The 19,808-nt window shown below is 38.3% G+C and overlaps 1 protein-coding gene and 1 pseudogene across 2 annotated transcripts in view; one reads left to right on the top strand and one right to left on the bottom strand.

Moving 5' to 3' along the window:
• The window catches only part of LOC100467733 (pro-epidermal growth factor), an 80,653-nt gene that overhangs the window by 36,269 nt on the left and 24,576 nt on the right, over nucleotides 1-19,808 (top strand). For both annotated transcript variants that reach the window (XM_034671379.1, XM_034671378.1), the window contains exons 6-10: nucleotides 3,547-3,672; nucleotides 4,758-4,880; nucleotides 15,258-15,380; nucleotides 16,498-16,623; nucleotides 17,908-18,044. In XM_034671379.1, coding sequence (XP_034527270.1) covers nucleotides 3,547-3,672; nucleotides 4,758-4,880; nucleotides 15,258-15,380; nucleotides 16,498-16,623; nucleotides 17,908-18,044 — 635 coding nt within the window. The remainder of the gene's footprint in view (nucleotides 1-3,546; nucleotides 3,673-4,757; nucleotides 4,881-15,257; nucleotides 15,381-16,497; nucleotides 16,624-17,907; nucleotides 18,045-19,808) is intronic.
• On the bottom strand, nucleotides 12,665-13,022 carry LOC105236867 (annotated as a pseudogene).

Here is a 19,808-nt window from a genome sequence, read left to right as displayed (position 1 = left end):
TTTGGCCTAATTTGAAGCTACAGAACACCAGAAGATTAAGGAGATTAAACAAAAATATAGCCCTCAATCCTCTATGTTTTGCCACTTCCTAAAATGACCTTTCAAAGTGTTTAGTGCCTGAATTCAGGTGACATCCTCAGCCTAACCATTTAGAGGAGAATGGTGACTGCTTTCCCGGCCGTCTTCATCATTAAAGAGTGATATATATCGCTAAGGAGTGACATTCAAGCCTATCAGCATGGTAGCATGGAAGGGGTACTGGGCTAGCATAGTCTGACTGCCTGTTTAAGTTCTAACGCTAAGGCTGGCTGGAAATGCAAGGAGAAGTGAAATAAAGGAGTTAAGTTGCAGGTGACATGATCGCAGGATTTTTTTGTGTGTGTGAAGTCTGTGTTTGTAGTATACCTGTGTTGTGAAGGGCACCGTGCTAGGTGCTGTTTGGGCTATAAAATGTGAATGGGATACACACCTTATCCTCAAGAAGCTTATTGGTTAATGGAAAAAAGAAGCAGATACATAATCGTGATGACGATGGGATGATGGTGATGATGATGGTTAGAGCAGACGTAAGCACAGGCGAGAGGTAGGAGAAAAGTACAGAAAAGGGATAAATACTAGTGGGTCTAGATGAAGAACAGAGCTTTTCCTGTACCCTGGACACTCATTGTTTTTCCTCATTAAGCAGTTTGAATCACTATTAACACATTATAAGCAGTAATTAAGGTTTGAGGCTCCTTAGAGGTATAAACTTAGAGGAATTTACCACAGGCATCTGATTCTGTATAGAACCATAAAAAAAATTTTTTTTTAAAACTAAGGGATCTCAGAGAATACTTATTCCCAAACTTTTATTTCATGGATTAGGAAACCAAGGTGAAAGAGATAATGATTCAATGTAAAGGCAGAACCAGCACACTTGGTTTTCCTAGTCCTTAATCCAGTACTCAACTATCATGCTGGGTTTGGCAAGATTTCTATAAGGGATATTTCTAGGAAGCATAATTCCTCAACTTTTTGTTATGTCAAGAGAGTGGTAACACTTTGCTGCCTTTAAAATGCCAAGTCAGAGGACTGCTTCTTCACCTGGTAGATAGGGTGCTGCTGGATTCATGAATCATTTAATAAAGCTAGTTAGATCTTCAAATTAAAAAAGAAAGGCCAGGGGTACCTGGGTGAGTCAGTTGGTTAAGCGTCTGCCTTTGGCTCAGGTCAAGATCCCAGAGTCTTGGGATCGAGCCCCACATCGGGCTCCCTGCTTGGCAGCGAGTCTGCTTCTCCCTCTGCCTGTGCTGCTCCCCCTGCTTGTGCTCTCTCTCGCTATCTCTGTCTCTGTCAAATACATAAATAAAAATCTTTTTTAAAAAAAGGCCAAGTCAGACATTTCTGTATTTTTATTGTTATTTCCTTGCAAACTTTATAAAAATTAAGTTCAAAAAAATACATGTCTTTTTTTTTTTTTAAGAAATTTGAAGTGGGTACATTTTGTCTCCTAATTTTAGTCATTTACTTTTAAAATTTGGATCATTTTATTTTTTCATTTTGCTTAGTTAAAATTTTAACATGTGAAGCATGGAGGAAACTGAAAGCAATGTAGTTCTACATGTGTGATTGGCGTAAAAACCGTAGATAAGAAACAAAATGTTTGGATTCAATACCCAAGAAATTATTCAGTGTAAGTCTGAACTGATTCAGTAGGTAATATTGCAACAGTATTGAATAATCGGCAAGATTGGTTTTGTATTTAGTTCTGTCATGAGATCTGAATAAACAATTTTAAAATAACTAAGTTTGCAACACAGACTTAAGGTATTCATAGCTGAGGGGAGGCTGGGATGTTTCTATAGTACAATAGGCAGGTGTTTCTCGAAGTGTGTGTGAAGACTCTTGGCAGTAGAACCACTCTGATTCAGTTGAAAATGCAGATTCCTGAGCCTTTCTCTTGATTCACCAAGTCAGAATCTCTAAAGAGTGACAAGCCAGGGAGTCTCCATGCACACTAGGGACATTTTCAAGAGGGCAAGAATATGTTTTTACTGTGTCATGGTGTTATGGGTCAAGTGGAATGTTTAGTGACTTAAAATAGAAGGAAATTGGTAGAGTCACAGTGAGGAAACATCTTTGTAAGTAGATAAACAGGGACCAAAGCAACAACCTTACATGGAGAATGGTCTCAGCTTCTTACACGGCTGAGCTCAGGCTCTCGCTGGTTTGTTCCCTGTGCCATTCACAGCAAGACTATGTTTTTATGAGTCCTTTCATTGGGTCCTCGGCTCTTCTCATTATTCACAGGCTTTCCCTGATCTCAACCCTGCTGTGACTCGGGATCCATGACCCCAGTCTTCCCCTGCTGTCGCCTCTTGCCAGAGTTCAGAACTCTATATCTACTTGGATCCTAAAATCTGCCCTCAGACTCAGGATTAGCTCTGTATTTCTCAGAACATTTTATAAAGGTCCTGTCATTGTTAAAATTTGCAAAAAATAAGAAGGAACAAAATTTGGACTGGATGTATGCATTATTAGTCTCTTGACTCTGGCTCTGAAAATCAAAGGTGAAAGTTGTCCATTTGTTGTTCCATATATTTGGCTAATCCAACCCAAGCACCCACCTCACTAAGCAGATTTTACTATTTACCCTGGGCTGTTTTGTAAAACATGGAATACCAGCAGCATTGAACTCGGAAATTTGGGGATAAGACATACGGCAGTGGTATATTTTAAGTCTGAAAGATGTTCTTTAAATAAGGATCCTAAAAACAGTGAAATATATATATAGGTTGGACCTATAACTATTATACTTAAAAAAAGATGTTCTTAGATTAAAGCTTTTTTGTTTCTTAAACAGATATTTCATTTACAGAATTTTTGTTTATATGTTTTATTATTATTCTTTTTATAAAGTAAACCAAAATGAGTGAAAAAAAGGGATTAAGGGTACACTTATCTTGATGAGCACTGAGAAATGTAGAGAATTGTATATGTATAAATATAAATATATATAAAATAAGTAAAGCAGAGGGGTGCCTGGGTGGTGGAGTCCTTTAATTGCCTGACTCTTGGTTCTGGCTCAGGTGGTGGACTCAGGTCATGATCTCAGGGCTGAGATCCAGCATCAGGCTCGTGTTCAGCAGAGTCCGCTTAAGATACCTTCTCCCTCTCCTCCTCCTCCCTGCTCTCACTCTCTCTAAAATCAATCAATCAATCAATCAATCAATCAATCTTTACAAAAAATAAGTAAAGCAGAATGAAAAAGCTAGTAAGTTGTGTTTCGTGTTTGTAACTCAAGGAATGAAACCTCCGGCTGATTAGGATGTCCAATCCTGAGTGCTTTGGTAGGAGTAATACAACTAGAGAAATAAATGGGCTGCCTCTCTGAACGCTTCAGAATCCAGGCTAATACTGTTTGGCTCCAGAGCAGTGCCACCACTGGGAATGACAATGCCCCTGCTCTTGTCGCGAGGAAATTAGATTTCCGAGAACCACAGAGGGATCAAGCAGTGTCCCTGTCAAAATACATCTTCACTCCAAATAAACCATCTTCTCTTTTAGATCAGAACCTCTGCAAATGGAGGAAAGGTAACTGCAGAGGCGGCAAGTGTGGTCAAGACTCGAAGTCCCATCTGTGCACATGTGCGGAGGGATATACTTTAAGCCAAGACGGAAAGTACTGTGAAGGTAACATGCGGGGTAGCGACCTAAAGTGAAGACAGCCCACCAGAGCCAGTGGCGGACCCTCAGTGGGTCATCCAGAGCCTTGAAACAAAACCTACTTGAGGTTTCCCCACCTTTTCCCCAGAAAAATAATTTTATTTTTTTCTTCTATTGTTAAAGGCTTTGTAATAACTCTCAGATCTTCTTTATGTGTTGTGTCCCTAGAGCCAATACTCTCAGAGGCTACTCAGAGCTTGATGTAAGGCAGGGATTCTCTGAGTGGACTCCATGGACCTCGGTGGGCTTGGCAGTGTGCAAATGTCAGTATTTTCAAATTTTTTAAGGTGGTACAGTTCCATAGCTGTCATTAGATCCTCATAGAGTGACTCCCACACCACATCCCATAGAAGTCTGATAGGGGTCTTGAGAAACTGTGCACCAGGACTGTTTATCTGCGGCTTCAGGCTCAATTTGGTGCACTGGAGAAATACTGTATCCTTTCTCCTGGGAGGTCGGTCCCGTGAATTACTAATGAAAAGCATCCAATGGCTACAGCACACATTCAGTAAGATTGGTTGGGGTGTGATGTCAGGTAAACCTGACATTGAAGTATAAGTTAAGTGTATGTCTCCCGCTCCTCTGGGACTAGTGGGGGGAGAGCCATAGCATAGAACAGTGGCCTTGACGGCTGGGTTTCAACTGGAGTGAAGCTGCTGGAGAATGTTCCTACACTCAGGTGCAGGGCTCCTCTCAGCTCTGAGAAGGCTGAAGAGCAAAACAGGGGATATCGTATCCCTACCAAGAACTTTCAAGAGTCCCCACCTTCAATGGCTACATCTTTTCATGGGAAATTGTACTACTTTTTCCTGGAGGCAATTCTAATATGAAAATACAGATTTATTTGGAAGTATTAACTGTGAAAGTAAAAATGGCTTTCATGACAATTGAACCGACTTCTTTCATTCTTTGTGAGGGTAGCAAACACAGTATTTCTCTGGTCAGTTACAGCAAATACAAGTGTGAGACATTCTACTTTGTGCTGACTTATTAGCAGTATTAGAATTTATTTTAAAAATAACCATCTATGTTTTACTGTTGTCATTGTATAGATGTCAATGAATGTGCCTTTTGGAATCATGGCTGTACTCTTGGGTGCGAAAACATCCCTGGATCTTATTATTGCACATGTCCTGTAGGATTTATTCTGCTTCCTGATGGGAAACAGTGTCATCGTAAGTATTTACTGCATTATTTTCTTTCATTTTCAGTGATGTTTCTAAGGTGGCTCTGATCTGGGTTGATGGTCCTTGATCAACAGTATGCATCAGATTACCTTGATGTCTTATTATGTACATGAATGACAGGACCTCAGACTGATTAAATCAAAACTTCTAATATTGGGAAACAAGTATATAAATCTCTCTCTATATATTTCTTGTTTCTTTATCCAGATTTTCTTATGTATCATTGAGAGATAAGCATGTAAAAACATAATTGTAATACATTATTATATGTAAAACACTAGCTGTAATTCCCTGCTATCATCTATTATCCAGTTACTTTTTGGGTATAATCACAATACCATTTTCACACCTGAAAAAATTAGCAATAATTCCCTAATAACACCAAATGTCTAGACAGTGCTCAACTTACCTTAAAAGGTTTTTAAAAACATTTCAGTTGTGTGAATAACCATCCAGACAAGAGCTACGCGTTGTATTAGCTTAATACTTCTCTTTTATTCTACAGATTTCCTCACCTCTGTTTTTTCTCCTTGCAAGTATTTGTTGAAGAAACTGTTTTTTTCCTGTGGTTTCTCACATTTTGGATTTTACTGATCACGCTTCTGTGATGTCCCTGTCTTTCTGCAAACTTGTAGTTACATATAAAGGCTTGAGTAGATTCAGCTTCGACATTTTTGGCAGGAATACTCTATAGGGGGGCCTGGGTGGCTCAGTTGTTAAGCGTCTGCCTTTGGCTCAGGTCATGATCCCAGGGTTCTGGGATCGAGCCCTTCATCGGTCTCCTTGCTCAGTGGGAAGCCTGCTTCTCCCTCTCCCACTCCCCCTGCTGGTGTTCCCTCTCTCACTGTGTCTCTCTCTGTCCAATAAATAAATAAACTCTTAAAAAAAAAACCGGAATACTCTATAGGTGTGTTTATACTTCCATCAGACACATACTATCTGGTCATTTTTCTTTCTTTCATCCATTATCAAGTTCCTCAATAGTCTTTTCTCTTTTTCTTTCTTTCTTTCTTTCTTTCTTTCTTTCTTTCTTTCTTTCTTTCTTTTTTTTTTTTTAAGATTTTATTTATTTATTTGACACAGAGAGAGACAGCCAGCGAGAGAGGGAACACAGGCAGGAGGAATGGGAGAGGAAGAAGCAGGCTCCCAGCGGAGGAGCCTGATGTGGGGCTCAATCCCAGGACCCCGGGATCACGCCGTGAGCCAAGGCAGACGCTTAACGACTGAGCCACCCAGGCACCCCATCTCTTTTTCTTTTTTTAAACAAGCTCTGGCCATTTTTTTTAAAAAAGATTTTATTTATTTATTTGAGAGAGACAGATGGCAAGAGAGAACATGAGTAGGGCAGGGGAGAGGGAGAAGCAGAGGAACCTCCATACTGTTTTCCACAGTGGCTGTAGCAGTTTGCATTCCTACCAACAGTACCCAAGGGTTCCTTTTTCTCTACAGTCTTGCCAACACTTGATTCTTGTATTTTTGATTTAAGCCATTCTGACAGGTGTGAGGTAATATCTCATTGTGGTTTTGATTTGCATTTCTCTGATGATGAGTGATGTTGAACATCTTTTCATGTGTCTGTTGGGCAATGTAGGTCTTTTTTGGAGAACTATCTGTTCAGGTTCTGCCCATTTTTTAATTGGATTATTTATTTTTTGGGTTTTGAGTGGTACCAATTGTTTTTATATTTTAGAAACTAACCTCTTATCAGAAATGTCATTTACAAATATCTTCTCCCATTCAGTAGATTTTTGTTTTGTTTTGTTGATTGTTTCCTTTGCTATACAAAAGCTTTTCTTTTGATGTAGTCTAGTAGTTTATTTTTGCTTTTGGTTCCAATGCCTTAGGTGATGTATCTGGAAAAAAATACTCTATGTCACAGAAATTACTGCCTGTTTTCTTTTCTAGTGTTTTTATGGTTTCAGGTCTCACGTTCAGGTCTTTAATACATTTGAGTTTATTTTTGTATATAGCAAAAGAGAGTGGTCTAGTTTCATTCTTTTGCATGTAGCTGTCCAGTTTCCCCAACACATTTGTTGAAGAGACTGCCATTTTCCCATTATATATTTATTCTTCTTTTGTCAAAGATTAATTGACCATATAATTGTGGGTTAATTTCTGGATTTTCTATTCTAGTCCATTGATCTATGTATCTACTGTTATGCCAGTACCATAGTGTTTTAATTACTATAGCTTTGTAATATAACTTGATGTCTGGAATTGTGATACCTCCAATTTTGTTTTTGCTTTTCAAGAAGGCAATGGCTTTTCAAGGTCCTTTATGGTTCCATACAAATGTTAGGATTATTTGTTTTAGTTCTGTGAAAAATGCTGTTGGTATTTTGATAAGGATTGCATTAAATCTGTAGATTGCTTTGGGTTTTATCAATATTTGTTCTTCCTATCCATGAGCACGGACTATCTTTCCATTTGTGTCATCTTCAATTTCTTTCATCAGTGTTTTATAGTTTTCACAGGACAGGTCTTTTACCTCATTCATTAAGTTTTATTCCTAGGTATTTTATTCTTATGATTATAAATGGGATTGTATTCTTAATTACCCTTTCTGCTACTTCAATATTAGTGTATAGAAATGCAATGGATTTGTGTATATTGATTTTATATCTTGTGACCATTCAATTCACATATCAGTTCCAGGACTTTTTCAGTGGAGTCTTGAAGGTTTTCTGTGTAGAGTATCATGTCATCCGCAAATAGTGAAAGTTTTACTACCTCCTCACCAATTTGGATGCCTTTTATTTCTTTTTCTTGTCTGATTGCTTTGGCTAGGACTTCCATTTCTATGTTGATTAAAAGTGGCAAGAGCAGACATCCATGTCTTATTCCTGTTTGTAGCAGAAAAGTCCTCAGTTTTTCACCATTGAGTATGATGTTAGCTGTGGGATTTTCATATATGGCCTTTATTATGTTGAGGTATAGTTCCTCTAAACCTACTTTGTTGAGGGTTTTTATCATGACTGGTGTTGTGCTTTGTCAAAAGTTTTTCCTGCATCTACTGAAATGATCATATGGTTTTTATTCTTTCTCTTGTTGATGTGATATATCACATTGATTTGTGTATATCGAACCACCCTTGAGCCCAGGAATAAATCCCACTTGATTGTGGTGAATGTTTTTAAATTTATTATTGGATTCAGTTTGCTAATATTTTGTTGAGTATTTTTGCCTCTGTGTTCATCAGAAATACTGGACTGTAGTTCTCTCTCTCTCTCTCTTTTTGTAGTGTATCTGTTTTTGTTTATGGATTAGGGCCTCATAGATTGAATTTTGAAGCTCTCCTTCCTCTTCTATATTTTGGAATAGTTTGAGGAGAACAGGTACTAACTCTTTAAATGTTTGGTAGAATTCATCCATAAAGCCATCTGGTCCTGGACTTTTGTTAGTTGGGAGTTTTTGATAATTGCTTCAGTTTCATTGCTGGTAATCAGTCCATTCAAAATTTTCTATTTCTTCCTGATTCAGTTTTGGGGGTTATGTGTTTCTAGTAATTTATTGATTTCTTCTAGGTTGTCTAATTTTTTGGCATATAATTTTTCATAATATTCTCTTATAACTCCTGTATTTCTGTAGTGTTGGTTGTTATTTCTCCCTTTCATTTCTGATTTTGTTTATTTGAGTCCTCTCTCTCTCTCTCTCATTTTTATGAGTCTGGCTAGAGACTACCCAGTTTTGTTGATTTTTTCAAAGAACTAGCTCCTTGTTTTATTTATCCGTTCTATTGTTTGTTTGTTATTAATTTCTATTTTGTTTAGTTTCGCTCTAATCTTTATTATTTTCTTCTTTCTACTGTTTTTGGGTCTTGTTTGTTCATTCTTTTCCTAGCTCCTTTAGGTGTAAGATTTGGTTGTGTATTTGAGATTTTTCTTGCTTCTTGGGGTAGGCCTACATTGCTATAATCTTCCCTCTTAGAACAGCTTTTGTTGAATCCCAAATATTTTGGACTCTGTGTCTTCATTTTCATTTGTTTCTGTGTATTTTTTATTTCCTTTTTGATTTCTTGGTTTACCCATCCTGGTTTAATAGCATTTTATTTAACCCTTATGTAGTTGTGTTTTTTCCAGATTTTGTCTTGTGGTTGATTTCTAGTTTCATAGTGTTGTGGTCAGAAAAGATGTATGGTATGACTTCAGTCTTTTTGAATTTGTTGAGACTTGTTTTGTGTCCTAACATGTGATCTCTTTTGAGAATGATCCATGTACACTTGGAAGGAATGTGTATTCTGCTGTTTCAGGTTGGAACCTTCTGCGTATATCTGTCAGATCCATCTGATCTGATGTGTTAACAATGCCACTGCTTCCTGGTCGATTTTCTGTTTGGATGATCTAGCCATTGACATAAATGGGTTGTTTAAAATTCCCCAGTATTATTGTATTACAATTGATTACTTCCCTTATGTTTGTTATTAGCTGCTTTCTGTATTTGTTGGGTGCATAAATATTTACAATTGTTAAATCTTCTTGTTGGATTGTTCCCTTAATGATTGTGTAGAGTCCTTCTTTGTCTCTTGTTACAGTCTTTCAGCACTTTGAAAATATAATGCCACTCCCTTCTGGCCTACAATTTCTGCCGAAAAATCAGCTGATAGCTTTATGGGGTTTCCTTTGTATGTAACTTTTTTTTTTTTTCTCTTGTTGCTTTTAAAATTCTCTCTTTATCAGTACTTTTTGCCATTTTAATTATTTTGTGTCTTTGTTTGGACTTCCTTGGGTTGATTTTGTTGGGTGCTCTCTGTATCTCCTGGATATGAATATCTGTTTAATTCCCCAGATTTGGGAAGTTTGCAGCAATTATTTCTTCAAATAAATTTTCTGCCCGCTTTCCTCTCTCTTCTCCTCCTGGGATTCCCATATGTGAATGTTATTGGATTTGATGGTATCAGTGATTCCCTTAACCTGTTCTCATTTTTCATTATTCTTTTTTCTTTCTCCCGTACAGCTTGATTGCTTCCCATTACCCTGTCCTCCAGCTCACTGATGCGTACTTCTACCTCCTCTAGTCTACTGTTTATTCCCTCCAGTGTATTTTTATTTCAGTTGTTGAGTTCTTCATCTCTGATTAGTTCTTTTTTATATTTTCTATCTCACTGAGATAATCCACCCTTTTCTTAAGTCTGGTGAATATCTTCATGACCATTTCATTAAATTCTTTATCAGACATATTGTTTATCTCTATTTTTGTTTATCTCTCTTGCTGTGATTTTGTCCTGTTTTTTCAGTTACTTTGTCTAACTCTCTGTGTCTATTTCTTTTTTTCCTTTCTTTTTAAATTAAGATTATTTATTTATTTATTTTAGAGAGGGAGAGAGCATAAGTGGGAGGGACAGAGAAAGAAAGCATCCAAGCAGACTCTGTGCTGAGTGTGGAGCTCCATGTGGGACTTGGTCCCAGGACCCCGAGATCATGACCTGAGCCCAAACCAAGAGCTGGATGCTCAACTGACTGCACCACCCAGGTGCCCCATTTCTATTTTTATGTGTTAGGAAAGTCAGCTATGTCTCCTGCTCTTGAAAGTATTGGGCTTATGAAGAGGAGGACCTGTAGTGCCCTTCAGTGCACTGTCTCTTGTTCACCAGACCCTGGCACTTTAGGGGTGTCTCCTATGTGTGTTGGGTGTGCTCTATTGTTGTGACTGAGCCATGTTTGCCTTTAGTCCAGCCATCAGCGATGGCTCTCTTCACCTGTTATGGAAAGGGTTTGGTTCCTGTGTTGTTCTTTTTTTTTTTTTTTTTTTTTTTTTATCATGATAAATATACTCTTTAATCCCCATCACCTATTTGTCCCATCTCCCCACCCAACTCCCCTCTGATAACTATCAGTTTGTTCTCTGTAGTTAATAGTCTGTTTCTTGGTTTGTCTTTCTCTCTCTCTTTTTTCCTTTGTTCATTTGTTTTGTTTCTTTTATTCCACATATGAGTGAGATCATATGGTGTTCATCTTTCTCTGACCTATTTTGCTTAACATTATTCTCTCTAGCTCCATTCGTGTCATGTCATTGCAAATGGCAAGATTTCATTCTTTTTATGGCTGAGTAATATTCCTTTACAAATGCATGCACGCGCGCACACACATACACACGTACACACACATGCACACACACGCACATCCGATTCTTTGTCCATTTATCTACTGATGGACACCTAGGCTGCTTCCATAATTTGGCTATTGTAAATAATGCTAAATTCCATGAGCATGGAAGGTCTTTCCATGTCCTTCCATTTCTTTGTGTCATTTTGTATTTGTTTTATCAGTGTTCTATAGTTTTTAGAGTATAGGTTTCTCACCTCTTTGGTTAAATTTATTGCTAGATATTTTATTGTTTTTGGTGCAATCGTGTGATTTTTTTCTTAATTTCACTTTCTGTAGCTTCATTATTAGTACATAGGAATGCAGGAGATTTTTGTCCATTGATTTTGTGTCCTGTGACTTTACTGAATTCATTTATCAGTTCTAATAGTTTTTTGGTGGAGTCTTTAGGGTTTTCCCTATGTAGTATCATGTCATCTACAACTAGTGAGAGTTTTTCATCTTCCTTCCCAATTTGGATGCCTTTTTTTTCTTTACCTTGTCTAATTGCTGTGGATTTCTAGTACTGAATAAATAAAGTCGTGAGTGTGGACATCCTTGGCCCCTGTGTTATTAATGGGCCAGTCTGGGGCCACTTTGGGCTTGTGTTGGGTCACAATAGATGTTTGCTGGAGCTGTGGCTGCACCAAACTGCAGGGCACTCTCCCTGTGTTGTCTCCTGGGAGGCTTTCAGTGGTGGCTGGGGCTTGCAGTCAGACTTGATGGCTACCCCAAGCCTACTGCTGGAGTTGCAGTCAAACTGGTGTGTGTGGTTATCTTCCTCTCTCCCCAGGACAGGAGTCACTTTGGAGTGGTGCTGACCCGTGACTGGGCTGTTTGCATAATGCCAATCTTGTGGAGCCACCTTGGAGAACTCTTGCTTGGGCAGGTTAAATGCAGTAGGGGTCCACAGGGGAGTGTGCGGGCAGGGCGTGTTGTTAGTAAGCTAGGTGGAGAGTGTTGGCACTACTGGCTCCCACTGGTGTCTGTGTATCTGGGCCAAGGGGGTGGGGGAGAGAAATAACACTATCAGGTCTTTTGTTCTTAGAGAAGTCTCCTAAAGATCCTTGCCCCTCCATTGAACACTGCATTAGAAACTAATGACATACTATACAGTGGCTAACTGAACATAATAAAAATTAATAAATACAATAAAATAAATAAGGATCATATTTTCAAAGAAAAAGAAGATCCTTGCCCTTCCTGTGAACATTCTGAGATTGGTAAATAAATCTTCTTGTATACTCCAGGTGTTTTTCTAACTGCTGCTTTTATCTGTATCTCAGTGGGGCTCTTTGTTGTGTTATCTGTTTAATGGTGGGGATTCAGTTTCCCACTGCCTTCCAGCTCTCCCAGAGCTGAGCCCACCAGTATTTAAGGGTCCTGGTGTTGAGCCAAGCCCCTCTGGTTTTCATAGCTAAATGTTATGGGGTTTCATCTTCCCAGTGTGTGTCCCACCCCCCCCCCATGCCTGGGGTGCCTGTGGTGGGGTCTGCTCTTCTCCATCTTCATGCTTGCAGTGGCTCTCCCTCCCAAGGCATGTCTTGCCATGTCAGTTTGTTCCTAGCCACATCTCTACCACTAGCTGTGGAGAGTTTGTTCTGCCAGTCTTCAGGTTGTTTTCTGGGTTATTTACACTGATGTGGGTGTTCTCTAGGTGTATCCATGGGATGAGGTGAACTTAGTATCTTCTTACTCTGACACCTTCCATGGAAGCTGTTTGGGCACAATTCTAACGATATCAAAATCACCTGGGTCAGTAACAGCTAGTGTGTATACTCTCTGATATTTTCCACACGCCGTGCCTACTTTAATGATATTGCACTGTAGTGATGGACACTGGTTTTGGCCAAGATGGCATAGTACTCTATTTTAGATTTCTGCAAGGCTGGGCAACAGTTGTTGGTGAGGATGACCAGTTTTGTTTGCCTCGTCTAATCATTTTCAGTGTTTTCTTGTACTGCAGTGTGCACTTTCCACTCTTCACAGTGGGTTGGAGCCCAGAGTTGATCTGCTCCAGCAACTTTTTCATGTTCTGTGAGGCCACCATCTTCCTGCCTTAGGTACAGGATGGTTTTCAAACAAGAAAAGCCACTAAGAGGGTTGGGAATGAGAAAGAATCCAATAGTCTTTCAATGAATGGTTGTAGCAACCATTAACAATAATATACTAGATCCATTACTTCACCATGGGTTTCAAATGGTGATATCTAGTTATATTATTTAGTTTTAGTTGCACTTCATAAAGAGCACTTTCTCTCATTAACTTTTTGGTTACCTCAAGATACAATTAAATGCAGGGTAAATGTTGGATTTTTTTCTTCTTTCTTTATTTATATTAAGTAAACTATATGGTTCCTTAACACTTTCCAAAGATGAACAGTGAATGTTTTTTAAAAATTAAATATTATTATGAAGTCATGGGTTTTTAATATTTTTAATATGGTTCAACCTATCACAGTTGTAATCCTTACTGATAAGCAAATTGTCTTCTCCTTGGCCAGTGGGAACCTCTTCAAAGACCCCAGTAGGCTTTAACAGTTGCCATGTTATCTCTTAGGACATATTTTCCAGGGTTGTCTCATATATTCTATGTTGTAGACCTGGTATTAGAAATTTCTTAAAAAGCAGTACTTCTTTTTAATGAAAAAATTATATTTAGAAAACATAATCTGCTACTAGGTTAGTCATTGTGTCTAGCCTTTTGGAACATCAGAGCTAGGAATACACTTTTTAAGAAGAGAAATATACTGTGAATTTATACAGAGATGCCCATTTTTAATTTAGGATCACATACTGAGGTACCTTCTCATAGGTTTCTTATTGAATCTATGAACATAACTAAGTAGAAATTAATGTTTAAAACCATGTATGTTGTCCAGTCCTATTCCAGAGATGATGGTGAATAGGTCAGTCTGAGTGTCATAAGTTCTTATGGCACTTAAGGCATTTAAAAATAGATGGATGATAATGAATTTTTTGGAAATTACCCACCACATTTATGCCTGTCTGTGGAACTTGCCCTTCCTCTAATACCATGTGATTTACCTGTTGGCAAATGTACTTAAGTGCATGATGTTAATCTGTTATGAAATCCACTATGTGCCAAGCATGAGATGCATAATCTCACTTGATTGTCAAAACTTCTAAGACCTCTATGGTACACATAGTTTATATTTTAATCTTTGATTCACTTGGAATTTATTTTGATGTATTGTGTAAGGAAGTGATTTAACTTTTGCCCCAAATCCTCTCTCAGTTATTTCTGTGCCATATTGGATGATCTTTCACATGTTCAATGATTTAAAGTGCTTTTACCACAGGGGTGCCTAGGTGGCTCGGTTGGTTAAGCATCTTACTCTTGGTTTTGGCTCAGGTCATACGTGATCTCATAGGTTGTGGGATTGCATCAGGTTCCGTGGTCAATGGGGAGTCTACTTGAAGATTCTGTCCCTCTGCCCTTCCTGCAACTCATGTGTGCACGTGCTCATGCTCCCTCTCTCTAAAATAAATAAATAAATCTTTTTTAAAAATACCTTTATCACATACTCCATTCTTATGCGTACTTGAGTCTTTTCTAAAGTAAGCTTTCTATCTGGTTCTATTATCCACTCTGTCTCTTCCTGCACTCATTCAGTTAATGACCCTCTATGATACATTTTTTTTTAAGGTTTTTATTTACTTATTTATTTGACAGAGATAGAGACAGCCAGCGAGAGAGGGAACACAGGCAGGGTGAGTGGGAGAGGAAGAAGCAGGCTCATAGCAAAGGAGCCTGATGTGGGGCTCGATCCCATAATGCTGGGATCACGCCCTGAGCCGAAGGCAGACGCTTAACCGCTGTGCCACCCAGTCGCCCCCCTTTATGATACATTTTGATGTTTGTTAAGAGACTTTCATTCTCTTCCTACACCTAACCACGCTAACACAATGTTCTTAATTTTTTTTTTTTACATATACAGTTAGTTTTCCAGATAAACTTGCAAATCATTTGGCTAAGTTCCATTTAAAATATTTTGATGACTAATAACTTTGAAAATATTATTTGACGTAAAAGAAACTTAGAGGAGAGCTAGAAGCACTTTCCAAAATGAGGTCTTTCTTTAATTTTTTTAGACTTGAAATTTTTCTTTATTTTTATATCTCCCTTACCACAGCATTTCATAAATACCTGACCCTTGATTTAACTACTCTTTGTAGCATAACATTTTTATTAGCAGTTGATTTTGTTAAATTTCCACAAATCTGATTTAACACTAATCTTGACCTTATGCTTCATTAATTAGAATTAATTTCCTGTCCAAGCAATACATCTAAATGTAGCCATGACTGTGTTCTGACATCAGATGGTCCCGTATGTTTCTGTCCTGAAGGCTCAGCACTTGAGACAGATGGAAAAGCATGTAGTGGTAAGTTTATTTACTTTTTTTTTGTTTGAAAACGTTAATTTCCTGAGTGACATCTAAAGATTGATCTTATTTATAAAGGAGAAGAGACTTTCCAACATTACACATTAAAAGATATTTGTGCAACAGAGTAACATGTAGATTTATATCAGGCTTTTGTTTGTGTGTTTTGTTTTTAAACAGCATAGTGTGGTAGTTATGAGCAAGGGCTGTGAAGTTAGACAGCTCTGAGGTAACACCACCTGTTAGTAGCAGGGTTATTTTGGACTAGTTGCTTGCCCTCCCTTAGGCTCGTTTTTTTTTTCATGTGGAGAAGTTAGTCACCCCTGCCTCCTGGATTTGTGGCCAGCATTGACCAAGATGATGTATGCAGAGTTTTTAGCCTATTTCTTGCAGCTAATAAATACCTCTCTACTTTTATCTTCATAGAGACTTAAGCATATAGAGGGCTGGTTGCAACTTAAAATTAGCCTAAGAGTTGTGTGTGGCTCTTATTTTTTTTTTTAATTTTTTTAATTTTTTTATTTTTTTATTCGATAGAGATAGAGACAGCCAGCGAGAGAGGGAACACAAGCGGGGGGAGTGGGAGAGGAAGAAGCAGGCTCATAGCAGAAGAGCCTGACGTGGGGCTCGATCCCATAACGCCGGGACCACGCCCTGAGCTGAAGGCAGACGCTTAACCGCTGTTCCACCCAGGTGCCCCTGTGGCTCTTATTTTTAAATAAAGAAAGCAAAAAAAAAAAAAAAATTATGAGGCCAAAAATATATGTGAGAAAAAAATATATTAGTCACTAGCAAGAGTTGGACCAGCTGTCAAACTCATCAAAATATATTTCTTATTCCAGCCGCTGTCAGTGCACTTGGTCTTCAAACTCAGGGGTAGAACGGATGGAGAACAGGGGCTGTTGGGATGTGAAAGGTTAACATTCAAGCTATGAGGTTATAGGAAAATAGAATATGGTGACATTTTGCTCTGAAAAATAACCTTGACTGCAGCAGTAATACAGATTGTGGAAATGGCTTTAAAAACCAACATATACTGGGCTCACTCAATATTTTGATGAAAAATTGTTATATTTTTGAATGACATGGCATCATCAGCAAGTGCTTGTTTTTGTAGGCTGTTCCTCACCTGATAATGGTGGATGCAGCCAGCTCTGCCTCCCTCTCAGCCCTGTCTCCTGGGAGTGTGGTTGCTTTCCTGGATATGACCTCCAACTGGACAAGAAAAGCTGTGTGGCGTCAGGTTAGTGCTGTGGATATTTGAAAGTGTGTCTCTGCAAAAAGATTATGTGAAAACATTTTATTTAGAAAGATGGGAAGTTAAATTGCTTTTGGCTTCTGGTTTTTTATTTTTGGAAATAGAAAACAAATTACATTGTAAATATAAATAAGAATCGCATAAATAAATAATCATGTTTTTGAGGAATGTTTCTAAGTTTATTAGCACTCAGCAAAGATTTACCTCAACACCAAGTATGGCCTTCCAGTGCATGTGAAAATCATGACCAGAATAGTTTTAAAAGACTTCATAGTTTAGAGGTGTTTAATAAGTATTTGTTGATTGATTTGATTTTTATCTCTCCAGTGAACGTAACCATCATAATACTTTGACAAATTCTGTCCTTTTCATGTCAAGATTTAATATGCCATTGAATGCTTGAATGATTTTTTCATCTTCTGACAATCTACCTCTTGTGTCCTTCAACAGCTGTGGATTCCTAGATTTATACCAAATTGACGTTATCTCTCCCTAGGTTGATTATGCTTATAATCTGCGATAACATAATGAGGAGTGGGCAGAGCCTGCCTTAGACCCCGCTACGCCTAACTTCTCAGGGCCTTAGTGAATATAGCGTAATCTGAGCTCTGAAAATTACCGGGGGTCTTGTTATTAACTCAAATAATCATGCCTCCTGTTCAGAAGTACTCAGGTCACAGAAGGGTATTTATTTGGACATGAATTAATATAATCTGCTAATATTAATATGTTTCCATATGTGTGAATCAAGGAGATTGTGGCACTAAGACTTGCATCATCTAACTATGGTGTTGGCTATTTAATGCTGGTTTTTTTTTTTTTAAAGATTTTATTTATTTATTCGACAGAGAGAGAGACAGCCAGCGAGAGAGGGAGCACAAGCAGGGGGAGTGGGAGAGGAAGAAGCAGGCTCATAGCGGAGGAGCCTGATGTGGGGCTCGATCTCATAACGCCAGGATCACACCCTGAGCCGAAGGCAGACGCTTAACCGCTGTGCCACCCAGGCGCCCCAATGCTGGCTCTTTTTATAAGTCAACTGCATTTTAAAAGCAGGCACCTAGACAGAGGAGAATCCAGTAAAATGAAATTCTGGTAAAATGTTGCCTCATAGAGGAAATCTTCTTCCCTGCCTTAACCTACACCACACTGGTGAGAAGTTAAGAGGACAAGAACTGCAGAAAGAGGGTACAGTGAAAAGGAAAAGTCAGAAGTGCTTACTGGGTTCCAAGGCATATTTTAAATGGAGCCATACTTGAATTTTGTTAACAGGACCACAACCATTTTTGCTGTTTGCCAATTCTCAAGATATTAGACGCATGCATTTTGATGGAACAGATTATGGAACCCTGCTCAGCCAGCAAATGGGAATGGTTTTTGCCCTTGATCATGACCCTGTGGAAAATAAGGTACGGTTTTGTCGCTTGAACGGATGTGGCTACGCTTTAAGGACAGAGTAGAGGATTTTATCCTCACAGATGACCTGAGCTACTTGAAAACCCTCTGCTAAGCTCAGAATGATTAGACGCAGAAAAATGTAGATACAGATATTGGAGCATAATTTGGGAAATTTATGGACACTCCTATTCTCGTAACCCTATCTTGTCCCTTACTGTGACTCAGCCATCTTATTGGGAGTGACTGAGCAGGATCTTAAATTTAGTTTCCTCTTTGGAGATAAGTTTGGGAGGCTAGCACAGTGCTGTACACACAAGAGGACTGCCATGAATAGGTTGTTATTTTTTTTAGTTATTTGCCAGTAGCGGAAGTAGTGGGAGGCTGGGGTGGATTATATTTGTGCTCGGTTAGAATGTGCTTGAAATGATATGTTACGGTATCTTCTAGAGTTTAATCACACAGTAGTTATAAATTTACATAGTTATTAATTAATTATTTAGTTATTACTAGATAGAGCATTAATTCCTAGATTTTTAAACTTTGTATTTTTGTATCTTCCTGATTTGAAGCAGTCTTGTAAATGGTCAAAAGGGACAGAGTGAAGCAGATTGATTCTGTGTTTAATTGCTTTGGATTGATAGCCAAATATAACTCTTTGCAAACCAAGCTTTGTACTTAAACACTAGCGAAAAAAATCCTTCTTTCTTTTCCTTGAACTGAATCGATATGACTCCATGGAAGAATTATATTAATAGAAAGAAAATAATTAATAGGGAAAAATCAGTTCAAGATTCATTTATTACCAAACTAGTTTTTTTCCTACACAGTCAGCACTTTTTATCAGGTGAATAAAGAGACCTAGAATGAACTTGCAGTCACGTGGCTGTTTTTCATTTCCCTGGTCAAGTTCTCATGTTCTTTCTCTTCAAAATGCGGTCCTTGGACCAGCAGCACCAATATCACGGAGCTTGTTAGTATTGCAGACTTCCAGGCTCGACCTCTGACCCCTGGAGCAGAATCTGCATTTTAACAAGATTTCCAGGTGATTTGTGCACTTTTGAATTTGAGAAGCGCTCTAGCTTAGTGTTTTTCTTAATATGAGAAGTACCTATTTTTGTATTATGGAATAGAACCTTTTCTGTTTTATCTAGAAAGATGATAACCCATTAGTTAATGAATTGCCATTTTATGAACATTCTCATCATCGATTATAAGTTTATGTACATATACCTACTCAGCTAAAATTCCACACATGCTATCATTAAATTGTCGGCTGACCCACAGCAGTTTTTAACAGTCCCACAAAATTCTTTTGCCTGTTTGCTAGTCTGCATAGGAGACTGAAAAAGAGCTTTGCACCTGCAGGTTATGTTCTGTTGAATGAGATGGATTAATTAAATGAAATTAAATATGGTTAGAGATGAAAGAAAATCTGGCAAATATCTAGTCTAACTTTGTTATTTTTCCAGTTGAGAAAATTGAGTTTAATGACTTGGTCAACTCAATTAAACAAAGAAGGGCCTGAACCGGAGAGGAGCCTTTGTCTCCAGATTTGCAATGAAGTGCAGTGCTGTGGACTGAGCAGAAGACACAGCCCAGCTCGAAACCCCCACTAAACTGCTGCTCATCATTGCCCCCTTTCAGGCTGTGGAAGCCATTAGAGTGCAAGTACAATGGCTTTGTTATTGACCAATTATCAAGATTAATAAATTACCCAGTAGCAATAGAAATACGTGCCAGGCACAAGGATACACACACACACACACACACACACA

This window comes from Ailuropoda melanoleuca, chromosome 11 (assembly GCF_002007445.2).
Source record: "Ailuropoda melanoleuca isolate Jingjing chromosome 11, ASM200744v2, whole genome shotgun sequence".
Classification (NCBI taxonomy): domain Eukaryota; kingdom Metazoa; phylum Chordata; class Mammalia; order Carnivora; family Ursidae; genus Ailuropoda; species Ailuropoda melanoleuca.
The sequence above is the reverse complement of the archived record's forward strand: the minus strand, read 5'-3'. Positions and strand labels throughout refer to the sequence as shown.